General features: G+C 37.3%; 2 protein-coding genes across 3 annotated transcripts in view; one reads left to right on the top strand and one right to left on the bottom strand.

Annotated features, from left to right (window-relative positions):
• Positions 1-228: 228 nt before the first annotated feature.
• Positions 229-4,032, top strand: LOC102220419 (lens fiber major intrinsic protein-like). Its single transcript, XM_005801356.2, has 4 exons — positions 229-927; positions 1,111-1,275; positions 2,704-2,784; positions 2,879-4,032. The coding sequence occupies exons 1-4, from the start codon at positions 568-570 to the stop codon at positions 3,062-3,064; spliced, it is 792 nt and encodes a 263-aa protein (XP_005801413.1). The 5' UTR covers positions 229-567; the 3' UTR covers positions 3,065-4,032.
• Positions 4,033-5,268: 1,236 nt separating this feature from the next.
• Positions 5,269-14,932, bottom strand: part of LOC102234517 (signal transducer and activator of transcription 5B-like) — a 29,889-nt gene continuing 20,225 nt past the window's right edge. Inside the window, exons 15-22 of one of the 2 annotated variants that reach the window (XM_014469649.2) lie at positions 14,738-14,868; positions 13,823-13,972; positions 13,676-13,733; positions 12,659-12,691; positions 10,937-10,975; positions 9,702-9,734; positions 9,592-9,612; positions 5,269-9,020 (exon numbers count right to left, since the gene is read on the bottom strand). In XM_014469649.2, coding sequence (XP_014325135.1) covers positions 8,960-9,020; positions 9,592-9,612; positions 9,702-9,734; positions 10,937-10,975; positions 12,659-12,691; positions 13,676-13,733; positions 13,823-13,972; positions 14,738-14,868 — 526 coding nt within the window. In that variant the 3' untranslated portion in view covers positions 5,269-8,959. The remainder of the gene's footprint in view (positions 9,021-9,591; positions 9,613-9,701; positions 9,735-10,936; positions 10,976-12,658; positions 12,692-13,675; positions 13,734-13,822; positions 13,973-14,737; positions 14,869-14,932) is intronic. The other variant, XM_023340200.1, reaches the window with a different exon arrangement.

The raw sequence follows: 14,932 nt of genomic DNA, 5'->3' as shown, positions 1-14,932 counted from the left end.
AATCATTATTTTAAAATCACCTCTTATAACAACTAAACCCAGGAGTGTTCCTGGAGTAGAAAGCTCCCCTCAGCCTCCATGTGTCAAACTGTTTGTCCAAAGGACCAACTAGCAAAAGAAGGGTTAAGTAACCTTGTTTTGATTTGTGATATTGTCCGCTGACCCCTCCCCTTGGCTCAATGAGTCTGTCATGGCGTTGGTGGGTTATAAAAAGGCCTCTGAGGTCCCCCCGCTCTGATAAAGAGGCTTAATGTCTGCAGGACATGCTTAACGTTTGTCTATCCATGTTACTCTTCTAACAACCAGCGAGAGTTGGCATATAGATGCACAGAGACTGGCTTATTGCTCCACTCAGGAGCTTTTTATGACAAAAATCTGATTTAAGAAGGAATTTGTGCATTTTACTCACAGCTACATGCTGAGGCCTTTATGTGTTGTTACATTTAGCTTTAGAGAGACAGTTTCTGTTTGAGTGCTTTTTGGTCTGTATTTTTTGGACATTTTCTCCTTTAGGTTGATTAGTTAGTCCTCAGGTGTTTAGACGCTGCTTTTTGACTTTGTACGATCATGTGGGAGTTCAGGTCTATGTCTTTCTGGCGAGCGGTCTTCGCAGAGTTCTATGGCACCATGTTCTTTGTATTCTTTGGGCTGGGAGCGGCCCTCCGCTGGACCACAGGCCCCCACAACGTTCTTCATGTTGCCTTTTGCTTTGGACTGGCGGCTGCCACCTTCATCCAGTCCATCGGTCACATCAGCGGGGGACACATCAACCCAGCTGTCACCTTCGCTTACCTGATCGGATCCCAGATGTCCATGTTCCGGGCTTTCTTCTACATCATAGCCCAGTGTCTCGGAGCGCTGGCCGGTGCTGCTGTGCTGTACGGCGTCACACCCAACAACATGAGGGGGAACTTGGCACTGAATACGGTAAGGTGACCAGAGTAGTCAAGTGGGAATGAAATTTTTTACTTCTGCACTGTAATGAAGAAAGATGGGACGGGACCACCCAATCTGCAGATTGAAAATAACCTGACATATGTCCCAAATATAGAACACCTTCTCTTTAATTTCAATTTTCTCCTTGTCATCTTTCTAAACGGTCTCTTACAGCTGCAGCCAGGCATCAGCCTTGGCATGGCCACCACGATCGAGATCTTCCTCACCCTCCAGCTTGTCATCTGCGTCTTTGCTGTGACAGATGAGAGGCGCAATGGACGCCTGGGCTCTGCTGCTCTTGCCATCGGCTTCTCTGTGCTCATTGGGCATCTGTTTGGGGTAAGAAGCCAGCTCCAACTGCAAATGTTTTCAAAATTATTTTTTAGGTTAATCACAGAGCAAACTCTAGCCTTTTGATGCATGAATTAGGTTTTTTAGAAGCACAAAAAAAAAGCTTAGATAAACTAAGATAGACCACGTTTTGGGTTTAAACTTGCTGGATCAGCAGCATCGTAACATGGAAAACCTCAAACTTCCTCAGCATCGTAGCTACTACCGGATCTTCATTAACATCCTATTGAGATGGATGATTTCCGTCGTTGAAGGCAGATGTCCTGCAGTGCTTTAGAAACGGTCCGGCTACAGGTCGCTCACCTCAATCAAAAAGCATTACAAGTAGGAATACATTAAATCCAATACAATTTATACATCTATAAGATTTAAGATTAAAGTCATCAATAAATTTTACCAACATGAATCTTCTGACTGAAAGTAATATTAATGTTTTGGAGTGGTTTAAACAGATGACTTAAGTACATTTTAGGTATAAATTAGGGTAATGGCAAGGAGAGCTTTCATCCTCAAAGAATTGGACCTGCATCATGCATATATTCTAATGATGTGGTTGAATGAAAACACCTCAAATCTACCAGGGCTATGAAAATGTTTGGCTTTGACTGTGTTTCAACAGCCTATCACAAATTTTGCAGAAACCTGCTAATCACCAAATTATGTGACTCAGGAGGGTTCAAGCAGAGCCACATCTAAAACATGCAGGACAACGGCCTGTCCTTCTCTGGACGATATTCATGATCGCGGTTGCTAGGACTGTCTTCCTCTCACATAAATTTTAGCTCCACTATCTTCCTCAAAGGTATTGTTTTGCAAACTTAAATTGTAATAGCCTAAAAATAGATTAAACTAATCTATTAGAGAACTAAAAATAGATTTCCAGTGTTATTTAAGTTTCTTAAATGATATAGTCAAAATCATGGCAAACATTTCAGGCAGAATATACCCAGTGTTACATAATTTATACTATGAAGGACATCCTTCTAACACCTGTCCATCCATCCATCCATCCATCCATCCATCCATCCATCCATCCATCCATCCATCCATCCATCCATCCATCCATCCATCCACTCATCCATCCATCCATCCATCCATCCACTCATCCATCCATCAATCCATCCATCCATCCATCCATCCATCCATCCATCCATCCATCCATCCATCCATCCATCCATCCATCCATCCATCCATCCATCCATCCATCCATTTCCTAACACCCTTGTCCCTACTGAGGTCGGGAGGGGTGCTGGTGCCTATCTTCAGCTCCTTCTAACACCCTTTCAACATAAAATCAATACATCAAGACTATACATGAACAACATTGACTAGTATGTTAGATTTAGTGTCCACCAAGTGTTAAATGAGCAGATAAGGAGCAACAATGCTGAACCACTTTATCTGCCTGTCACTTAGATGTACTACACAGGAGCGGGAATGAATCCAGCAAGGTCCTTCGCCCCTGCTGTCCTTGTCAGGAACTTTGTTAACCACTGGGTAAGATGTATAAATACGTTTGCTCTACAAAGAAATCCAAACCAAATTGTTGTGGTATTTCTATATCAGCTATGCTGGTTTTCATCCTGTCCAGGTGTACTGGGTGGGACCCATGATCGGCGGTGCCATAGGCGCTCTGCTCTATGACTTCCTGCTGTTCCCACGCATGCGTGGTCTCTCCGAGAGGCTGGCCACGCTGAAGGGCACCCGGCCCCCAGAGGCCGAGGCCCAGCAGGAGACCAGGGGAGAGTCCATTGAGCTTAAGACACAGGCCCTATAAATCTGGAGATTTGCTTTCTGACACCCCCAACCTCTCTCACACCCCTTCCACCTGTAGCGCCACACTCTGCACCCTTGGTTCCTGGTCCATCCGCAGCCCACACACTGTTTTTGCACGCATGCCTCCTCCCGTTCCTCAACAATTGCAAAGAGCCCCCTTGTCATCCTTGTCGTGCTCCCTACAGGACTTATAGAAAGGGCATGCACTGCCCCAATTAACTTACTTAATCTCACCTACACCCATTTTTCCTTCTCCTGTTCCCAAAGTTGGAGGGTTGGAGGAGGACTTGCCGCTAAAGGAAGCACCCCATGCCCTGTAGCAGGGTGAATCAATTACTCCTTGCTGACCAGACAGCTATAACTGTCAGGGATAGTGGTGCTATTTCCATCTTTACTTCCCTTTCTGTTTATCTTCCCTGCCTTTCATTTCGCTAGGAGTGAAGCTACAGTAGAACAAAGGACCTCCGCCTGCATTTCCAATTTTGATTGAGCGTGATCTCGCTCTGCGTTGTGTTTCACAAACTTTGGCCAAGATATGTATTGGTATTGTTTTTGCCTTTTCTTTCTTTTAGCTGTATGTGTGTGTATATGCAAGCCTGTGTGATAAGAGTGATGGTGAGAAAGACAAATTGAGTGCGCCTGCTTGTCTGTGTGTATGTGTATGCTTGTTTTACAAGATATTTTCCCTGAAATGTCATTGCTAAAATTGTTTGTATAATGAGTTATTTAATGTCACATTACATTAGAGATGTGTCACCATTTTTTTTGCCCTAAATGAAAAAGTATAATTTACTGTAAAACTCCAAGAAATTTGCATGTTTAGGGTAATTGTATTTTTCTCCTAAGGGGATAAATCTGGATTTCAATCACGGCTTAAAGCCCCTTTCAAACACTTGAGCATTTGTGTCTCATGTAGTAAAGCCCCTATAAAATGCTATTTATTTTTAAAATAAAGATCCACAATTAACATTTTTTTTTCTTTCAGGCAGATTTTTTTAAGTGCCAATATTAAGTTTTATTATTTTACCCAGAACCGTAGCATATTACTTTATAAGTAAATAATTTGTTCGCAACATCCACATTTGGATCATATGCAGTAATTGTGTTGGTTTATGCTTTCTTTGACTTTCTGACAAAATTTTGTACCCAGAGCTTTAGAGCAGCGCTGACCAAAGACCCATGTACAGGCGTATTTGAGTTATTACATTTTATTTACTTAGTCATACCAAGGAAAAACAAGGAGAGCAAACTCGACTCGCTGTCCTGAAGATCAGGTGTTTTTTGTTTCATTGGCATTGTGCTACTTTGCGTAAATTATACATCAGAGAACTTAAATTTTGTGTTAATAAAGGCAGACTCCATGAGGTGGGACAGCTGTAGTCTGTTCAAGTTGAAAGGCTCAATTCTGTTAAATTTGAAATTTAACAGAGTGCATCTTGATTTTCATAGTCTTCAAGAAGAAGATTGAAGTTTGAAATTGTATTTGTTCCCTTCTTCCTGTCTTTGGGACGTGGCTCAGAGAGAAGTTAGCATTTTGCTAGTTTTGCTAGAACATTTCTTGAACCAAGCTTTGTAAACTGATTCTCTTTCTGCTTCCTTTACATAACACCTTCACTTAATTTCCTTTTTTACTCCCAGAGTGATTTCCATGGCTGTGGTTGAGTAGAATTTACATTTTCAACAAATTTTTTAAATTAGATTGTTTTCTAATGGAAACGTTATGATGTACAGTGTAAGATTTTTTTTCTTAAAAAAAAGGCTGTTGAAAATGGATGAAAAGTGGATTGATAGAAAGTATAAGATGCTCCCTAATCCATGTTATCATAGATTAAACAAATCCTGCTATGTACAAACATTCAACTGGTCATCTACTGTGGTAACAGGCATAGTTTGGGGCATAATTGGCTTTAAATGTAAAGAAAAAAAAATCAGTTTGCAATTTCTGTTTGTGTTCTTTTCGGGTTTATTTGGAGTGTATACAATCAATTACAAGACAAAACATTTGCATATGGAAAATCTTAGACATATGGAAGAATAAGATGGATTAACGTTTCTGGTCCCAGCTCTATTTACAAGAACAAAACCCAGAGGTTATTTCTGTGACTCATCTATGTGCTGCTGCTTCTAGTAGGGAAACTGCAGTGTTTTTGAAATTCTGAAATAATACATGTGTAGATGAATGCATTTGTAAATAAATTCACCCAATTATTTTGGCAGTTTTAATTTTATGGCAGTTGAAATCTTATACATCACAACAATGAAGGACTTATACCAAAAACCTGCATGACGTGTAAAACATGAAACATGCATGTGACAAGGAACATTAAAAATATTGGCATATATAGAAATATGTAAAATGGATGGCTTAAAGTGGAAGCAATGTTAAAAACTGAATTTATTCAGCTTACACAGAATTGATTTGCATAAGGCTTAAATTAGAAAAAGAGTAACTATAAAAAAAATTATATATATTTTTTACAATACGTTTTTAAGAGGATTTTCAGTACTGTACTCTTCATAGGAGGTTTGTTTTAAGCAGTTACAGGTAGCTAATATATTTCTTAATAAACAGATTTGTTTTTCCAGAAGGCTGAAGCTACCAGACAATCTGACTGGAGTCTAAGAAAGGGGTTTATGCCATGTTAAAATTAGTCCAGTCTCAAAGGTCCCCTGCCAGCTCCCACAAATGTTCCTTTAAAAACCTGTAAACAGAAACTATTTTTGCAGTAAATAAGCAAAACGTTTCCAGCCAGAGCAACAGTCTGTTACAGTCAAAAACATACAACAGCAATGTATAGGTATGTTGTAATTCAAATTAATTGCAATTCAAATGAACACGATCGTTATATTCTTTAATGCTGCCTTATTTCATCAACACATTGTTTCTTTAGACAGACATACTTCGCAGTCAATATTTTGCTGTGGTTTGAATGTTTCTGTATTAGGTCATTTCACCTTTTTACTAATTTGCAACCCATGTTATTCCCAGAGACAGTACAAGGGGTATTAATATTTTCAGTCGCATAACCACATTTTCTCATAATCTCTTCAGTTGTAAGATTGTTCCAAAATCTTGGCATTCTGCTTAAACATCCATCACCTTCTTTAAAAATAATCATCTAATGCGAACATGTTGATAAGCCAAAACTGCCATGAGCATCTTGCATTTTCAAAATGAGTCGTTTTGAGAAGGCGGTTCTCTCATACAAGCAGTTAACTTCAGTCTTGGGGGGGAAAAACAAATCTGTATGTTTGCAAAACGGGTTTGCTGACAGATTACTAGTTATCAACTGAGGATAGGACAATAACAACATACTGTACAGTGTCAACAGAATTGCGCTCTATCCCATTACTTTTGGTTGGAACTTTTGCTACATTCCGTTCTATCTTATAAGCTAATAAAGTATTTAAATCACACAACTTTTCATACAAAATAAAAGTGAAGCAGTTCAACTTGCAGATTTGTATTTACAAGCAAGAGAAGGACAACCAATTTTAGCATTTGTAATGTTATCACTGGCCTAACATGCTAGCTCTCGTGTCGGTGTAGTTTCTGTGTCTTTCTAATATACTGATGATTTGGCTCATGTTTACTATTGGGTTTTAATGTGAGATAAATGTACGAATTTACTGTAACAGTGTTTGCCAAAGCTTTTTGAAAATACTGTCAACTAGAGTTTCATATATAAAAATAGTATAAAAAAAAATTTAGCTCATAGTCTTGACCGTCAACTTTACTGCATCTGCCAACTGTTATAATACTGCAATCCGCAGTAATGAAAAAAAAAGAAAACGATTATTGTTTATTATTGTTTTCTGTTGTGACTGAACCCATGTTCAACAAAGAACACAAACTATCAGACTATTCAGCATAAATATTGTGTAATATTGTATGGTTAAATGTTCAACACGCAGTAACTGAAGTGTTTAGGTAAGGACAGATTATACAACTGAGAAAATACAATGTCACTGAAACCACCCCCAACATCTCAAAAAAAATAGCAGGACTACCAAAACATAACACCCAATAAACTGATGTAGATGACAACTCACTTATTTAGCTTAAATCAGACCAAACAAACAAATGAATGAGGAGTTAACAAATGTACAAATCATGTTATATATGTGTGTGTGTGTTTTTCAAAGAAGTGCACCATTAAGCATAAAAACACAAATGACAAGAAAACCCCTTTAATTCAGATGGGTTTCCAATTTAAAGTATTCAAAATGAACCGGTCATGTTGTGTTGCTGTGGTAGAGATAAATACTGGAAAGGAAAAGGGTGGCTCACATAACGTTGAATTTAAATAAAATGACTAAAGCAACAGCACCAGTAAAAAGCATCCATGAAGATTTTAGCTTTTTTTTTTTTTTTTTTAGCATTTTTAGTATTCGATATTCATACAATTTCCTTTTCTTTACATATAGGGCTTATTTTTCCCTCTTACCTGTCAGTGGGAGTCCACAAGCTAGCAACACATTTTTGGGTGCTAATTAAGGAATCCATGTTCCCTGCATATTACACCGATTAAAATTAAGATAGACATTAAAATTGTTGCCATAAGCAAATTATATTCTTATCTTGAGGTGTTACTTTTAAATTGGGATTGGAAGATACATCCAGTGCCTTCACAAGACCGAGATTAGACAAGATTCACAAATCTATGCCAAGTGTAGAATAGTCTAGTTCAAGATTAGTAAATAAAGTATTTTAGAATAAAAAAAATAGATCAAATGTTGTACAGCGTTGAAACAGTGAAATGGCCTTTTTGTATAAGATGCTAATTTGAACCACATCAGAGGCTAATAATGGTTAGCCAATTGTGGTATTAACACAGTGTTCATCGTAAAGACGGCTGTGGCAGCTGATGAGTCTCAAATAAATTGAAATAAATCACTCCACTTTACATAAAATAATCTAGATGTGTAGGAGATTTAAAATAACTGCCTACAAAAATGTTTTGAATTTTGATCCAGAGATGATCTAATGCAGTCAATAAAAATGTGGAATACCCTCTTAATTTAGTGCCCATATAGAGTTCACAAAATGAGCGCTGGCACATAATAGTTATCCAGTTAAGATGTCAAGTTTTTGAATCACAGGTTGCCAAATGCTCTACTGACTATGTCAAAACTCAGCAGAGAGCATAGAAGCAAATGCTAATCTTGTCTTCAAAAGCAGCAACCAATTAGCAAGCTGTGATATTTGCACAGGGTTAAAGCCTTAGAATTTAAATCTTGAGCTACACAGAAATGCAGTCCACGGGCGTGCTGTGGTGGCGCAGGGGGATAGCACGCCCCACGTTTGGAGGCCTTAGTCCTCAACGCGGACGTCGTGGGTTCGACTCCCGGTCCCGACGACCTTTGCCGCATGTCTTCCACCCTCCTTCCTGTCTGCCTACTGTGGAAAAAATACGAGCCACTAGCGCCGCAAAAAAAAACTCTTCGGAAAAAAAAAAAAATGCAGTCCAGAAAAATTAAAAAAGCCCTTTGCCTATCACTTTTAAGTTTGATTCCTAGAATAATATTTGTGACAAGAACGCATGTTATTAAAATGACTATTTTTTGGACTAAAACGCTTCAATTAGCTTACACCTCAACATTTAGGAAATCTCTAACCCTTTTTAGCTCTGTAGTGCTAAAAATCCTGCTGCTGGACACTTTAAACTGATGCTCGCCCGATACTGAACTCATAATTATTTAATTGCCATATTCAATTGAGAAGTGTGGCCATTTTAAAATGGCCTAAAATGCCCTGAAAAGGCTAATTCTAGCCCTAAAAAGTTTCTATTTACAATCAAATCAAACTGTAGATCCCGATGAAGAAAACAGCACAATCACTTGAGTCATAAACGATGAGTTAGTCTTGACTTTGCATCTGCCTTGGTCTCTAATATCAAGTAGAGTTCTTAGGAAAATCATTGAAATAAAAGTCGTAATCCATGCCATCTGCAGGACTAGAAGATAAAAAACACATAATTAGTGTTTTGCGCAGTCTAATACAACTTTTAACATTGAACAACATGCCACTACAGTATATGTAAATAAATGACTAGGTTTTAAAATCCAGTCTTCAGACATTTAACATTTGTCTTTCCACATGCATAAAAGACAGGCTGCTTCATCAAGCTGTACTAAAGGGAGGCCATTCATTTACCAAATGGTATTTAAAATAATAGTATTTTTAAATACCAAGATGTATTTAAAAAATACCACTTGGTATTTAAAAATGGTATTGTCAGCACCAAACTGACCATGCCTTAATGCCTTGAAGGATGTTTATAACTTTTTTTTTTTTATTATATCACATATTTTTTTAAAAACATATAAATAATTTTTTCGCATTTTTTAAAGTGAATTTTATTATCTATGCCTGCTACAAACATCAATTAGTGTACTGTAAAAAGCACAGTACAGCTACGTTAGCGGTAAGGTTGCATGAAGTTTACTTCACAAATTTATTAAAAGCTTAAAGGTTGTGAAACTGTGACATCACTGTTTACTTGACAATCTTAAGGTTACACTTACACGGGGTCGCAGTGTGCTTCCCTGCAAATGTGGAAGAAATGTAAATGCATAGTCATTAGAAGTGAAACAAAACTGTAGACAGAGAAAAAAAACTTTGAAATAACACTTACATGGAGAGGACAGTCAAGTCTGGTAATGTATCTCTGCAGATGTTAAATCAAGGGAAACATAAAGTTAGTGGAGTAAGGAATGGTAAAACATTAACAAAGAACCAAATACACAAATAATTTTGTTCTGACATAAAACTCCATAAAAATGTGCTTGACTTTATATGCCGATGGATATTTAGCCTAAAGTCCTGATCTATAGTTCTACCCATCTTGTATCCATCCTAGTTATGATACTATAAAACCACACCCTGCATTAACATTGTAAATTTAGCACAACTTGTCCTTTTTCAGTGTCTGTTAGCTGGCCATTTTGATCAGTACATGTGGTTTGAGTTGTGTTGATAGAACAGGAGGGGCAGCAGGTTACAGTCTGTATTTACAAGCAAACGGTATCTACAACTGAATACATCTATTCATGATCTATACAAATTTATCCTTGAAGGGCCTCCAGTGGTCGTTAGGCAGATAGTTAGATTTATAATTCATCACAGGGCAACACAGAGACACACTGGACAAACAGGAATGCATGCACACACTCATACTTAAGGATAATTTAGAGAGACCAATTAACAGTCATGATTTTGAACTGAAGCCTGAGTACCCATACAGTATCCACACATGTATGGGTAAAACGTAGAAACATGCAAGCTTCATGCAGGACCACAATCTTCTTGCTGCAAAGCAAGTGTTGACAACTGTGCCACAAAATTATTTTTATTATTATTAAAATTTACCATAGATACCTGAAAATATCTAAACAAAATATATACAGTTAATCCAATAAGCTGAGGAATCATTTCACTATCACTGAACACTGAAGCATCCAGAAAGGAATGCAGTGCAAAGTGCAAATCATAAAGCTTTTAATTAAAAGACAGGTGGTTTAATAAATTGAGATTTTCAATGCTTTTAAAATCTAGTTTCTAGAAGTAAATTTGATCAATTTAATCCTCCTGCGGTCTTAAGACATTGGGTCATTTGGACACATCAATGAGCAGTCCGGCGTGGTCGCACTGATCCCCCGTTCATTTTTTTTTGGTGTGTGTACCCCACCCCTTTGCCCGCTGTCCGACCGTGACACACTAAGACCGCGGGAGGGTTGAATAAAAACTAAGAGAACTTTCTGTATTGTAGAAACAGAAATCAAATTTGAATTTCCACACAAAAAAGTGGCCACAGTTCAACAACTGTCTGTGCGAACAGACTGAGAAGCTGGCACATAAAATGACTCTTACAATGAGTAGGTGTCTTCGACATTCAGCGCGCTCAGTTCACTGTACACACAGAAACAGACACACATAACGAACAAGATAATTTTAGCCTTTGTAATGAAGTCTCTTGCTGAACAAATATATGAAAAGTTGTAGAAAACTTAAGATACAGTATTATTAAAACCAAGCCATATTGAAAAACAGAATGTGACAGAGAATTAGCCATGGTGTAAACAAACATGAGATTGTACTGGATCCTTCTCTGTGTACACAAACACTTTATAAGAGAGGACTAAGTGATGTCCTGTTTGTAAAAAGCTGTGTCAATAATTTCATCGTTTTCTTTCTAGTGACGGGAATTGACAAGAATTTAGCCATACCTATGCTATTATCAATCTTACTTATTGGTTAGATTCTTTAACAATTTTCTAATTAATTTTCATCAATTAATTGATGAAAATCTATTCTGTCATTTTACTCCACCCTGTCTTGATGAATGGATAGCTGAATGGGAGCTAGAGCTTATTCTGAGCTAGCTTTACGCTGGCAGTCCCTGTCAACTACAGTCATATTCAATAAATAAATTAGGAAATAAACTCTTTAAATTGTTTAACTTAAAATATGCACCATATTTTATTCAATTCAAGCAAAATTACAACGGGCATGAAAAAGGAATCCCTTTGTCAAATGAGCATGAAATGCAACTTTTTACACAGTTTTTGTACAGACAAATTTGCACGTTTACCTTTTCAGGAAGGATTGTTCAAGACTTAAAGTATGTCCAGCTATGGAAACACCCTCTCAGATGCTATTTATTATTATTTATTTTTGCCTCTGTCATTTTACTCCAACCTGTCTTGATGAATGGATAGCTGAATGAGAGCAAGAGCTTAGTCTGAGCCAGCTTTACGTTGGCAGTCCTTGTCAACTACAGTCATACTCAATAAATAAATAGTAATAAATAAGATTTGTCTCACATGGTTATATTTGTATTATGCGTATTTAATACCTTAGATGGAGTAGCTTGTCAACAAATAAGCATATTCTCCTTGGGGATCAATAAAGCATATTCTATTCTATTCTTGTAAATTAGAATATTAATGAAAATTTCATATATTTCAGTAACTCAGCTCACAAGTTAAACAGTTTATATAGATTAATTCCCTACAGACTGATGTTTTAAAGCTTTTATTTGTGTTCACAGTGATGATTTCTTGCTTAAAGCTAATGAAAACATGACAATCAAGATGAAAATATTCCATCAGACCAATAAAAAAAACATTCTTAATGCAGAAATGTGGGTCTGATGAACAGTATGTTTAATACCTGCCTAAAGGTTGTTATTTTCAAAGTGTACTTGTAATCTGTCAAGCAACCCTCATTGGAACCCATATTCAAATTTATTGAATGACTGTAAATATTAATATGAGATTAAGTTTATTCATACAGAATGGTGCTAACATTAATACAATAACCAGGACTTTTACGTTACCTGTGACATTTATGGCAGAAGACACTATGCTCAAACCTCAACCGCAAGACAGTCACAGCAGTTGCTTAGCAACCTACCAAACGCTTCACGTTTGTGGAAATTATTTGCATGCTGTGTGGTCAAATGTCTGAGGGTGTTGAAGATATTTCATCCTTTTGTGACCAACGCTTTGGCACATGTAGCAACTGGTCCTAGTGTGTCACATGATCAGTTTCCTATACGGTTCCCTACAATCAGGGGGCAGCACAACTTACCCACTGACATGATTTCCATCAATCTCTGGTGCCCTGCAAACAGATAGATTTTGATATATTTGACACTGGCACAACATAATACATTTTATTTTGTGACACATTAAAGAAATATCTTTTAACATCTAATTAAATTAGTTGAAACATTTATAATGTTTATCACTTCTCTACACACTGACCCTGCCCATGCATGCGTGCATACACTAATGAGACATTTTACATCTCCATTCAATGATGAAAGATTAACTGGTTTGAAGCATTTTTGCACATTACAAGAAATGCGGCCATCGCTCTATACAAGCTTAAAAAATTCAGAAGTTTGTTAAAATTTAATTTTAAGTTTCAGAAAACTCAAAAACAGCCAAACAGTGATTTCCTTTAAATCAAAGCTAAAACCCTACCTGTTTTAAGAGTTGCTTATTATTAAAAAACAGCTGGAACACTGATTGATATATTTGATGTGTGTTGGACGATGGTTATTCTTGATGAATTTGAGGATGGTATTCAACATCAAATGCGACAAAATAAAATGTTTGTTGCTTGTCTAACGGTTGGTTGCTGTGTTGTGTTTTGATCATCTAAAGCACTTTGAACGGTGTTATGACGAAATACAACTTTAGCTTATTCACTGGGGAAACAGAACTTGATTTACAGAAGTCTTCTGAGAAGTTGTTATTGTTCATCTGAACCTACTGACCCCGCTTTATCCAAAGATAGAGCTGCAGAGACAAGCTGTGAAAAAAATGTGCTTCCTTTGTTAAGCTGATGGGAACTTCCATGTTTACGTAGCTGGTGAATATTAAAGCGATCCACTTTATCTTTTCTTCACTCTCCTGGACTAGCCAGGGAGTCTCATTTTCTTTGCTTGACCATTGAATACAATAATAATCAAAATGCATTTTGATTCGTTCTTGACTGACTCAGTGTTTCACCTTAAAACAAGATTTATTAATCTCCACAAAACTGCCTTCTACCTTTGCCGAGATGGGCTAATAAAAGAAAAATCTTGACTTTACTTACGTGCCAACTTTAGTCTGCAGACGTACGGGAATGTAGCCCGAATTGGTGGGCTGTTGCTCTGTTTCAATCAAGAGAAAAGCAAATCACCCACAACCAATCAGTTTAAATTAACATACAGCTATCTTTGGTCACTTTGTACAGCCTTACCTGTGTAGAACTTTTTGAAAGCATCATGTTTGAGCACATTTGGATACAGGTACAAGATCTCATTGATGTCTCGAATGCGGTCACCGAGGCAGCGTATCTCAAGATCTTTCCTAGTGAAAGGCTGAATGTTCTGAATCATCGGTATCCCATCTAGAGGAAAAAAAATATTGGATCTGTCAATGAAAATGTTTAAGTATTCAGATTTGTTAATTTTTTTTAACATTTGCCATGTTAAAACCAACACAATGGTATGTCCCTTAAAGTTGAAGAATTTTATTTTATGGTGTTGTTTGTTTATTTTAATGTTTTTAAAGAAACATCAGCAAAGTGTGGTGTGCTTTTCTCTTCAGCATTTGGAAAGGTGGTTCCATTGTAGAATCACCTTTCCTTTACACCTGCAAGCCTTTAGGGGCCATTGATGAGTTCCAGTGAACTCATCATCAGTGGACCGGACTGGGAAACGATGGACACTCTAGATTCAGAAGTTTTTAAAACTATTTTGACCCAGCTGAGGAAAGCTAACTTGATTTCTGGCTGTTGGTGAATCCACCAATAGTTTAGACGTAGTTCAACGGTTTTTGTCTGTTTTTTTTAAAAGGTGACAGCTTCAGAGACAACCTATAGAGCCTGACACATTAGAAGGACAAGCCCCTGCTTCAATAATTTAGCAAAAAATTATGGCTTTTCAAAAAAAAAAATGGAAGCATAAGCATGCAACATCAACAGACATTTTCAATATTGTCTGGATATTACGGCATATTGGTATTACGGTATTTCTTTTGCTATTCAAGACCAAATAGTGATCTAATTATTATTTTTTTTCTTTTGAAATTACAACCTGTCAGTAAACTGTTTAATCAAATGATACACATGGTTCAAAATAAATGTAATTAAAGCTGTCAAGCCAACACTTACTCTCATGAGATACATAAGCAATGGTGATGCCTCCGATTTCTGAGTCACTGAAGCGAAGGAGGAAAGTCCCGCTGGGAGACTCTTTGAGAATCAGGTGGACATGTTGCTTTCCAATGAAACCAAAAATCAGCCTAGAAGAGCAAACAGTGGTCATCGTGGCTGTATATCATGGGATTCCTTCATTACTGACTGAAA

Source organism: Xiphophorus maculatus, chromosome 1, assembly GCF_002775205.1.
Source record: "Xiphophorus maculatus strain JP 163 A chromosome 1, X_maculatus-5.0-male, whole genome shotgun sequence".
Taxonomy (NCBI): Eukaryota; Metazoa; Chordata; class Actinopteri; order Cyprinodontiformes; family Poeciliidae; genus Xiphophorus; species Xiphophorus maculatus.
Note: the sequence above shows the minus strand (reverse complement) of the source record. Positions and strands in the feature narration are given on the sequence as shown.

Coding starts and splice junctions, on each gene's coding strand:
- LOC102220419 (XM_005801356.2), top strand. CDS start 568: ATGTGGGAGTTCAGGTCTATGTCTTTCTGGCGAGCGGTCTTCGCAGAG. Junction 928..1,110: donor GGAACTTGGCACTGAATACG/GTAAGGTGACCA, acceptor GGTCTCTTACAG/CTGCAGCCAGGCATCAGCCT. Junction 1,276..2,703: donor TCATTGGGCATCTGTTTGGG/GTAAGAAGCCAG, acceptor CCTGTCACTTAG/ATGTACTACACAGGAGCGGG.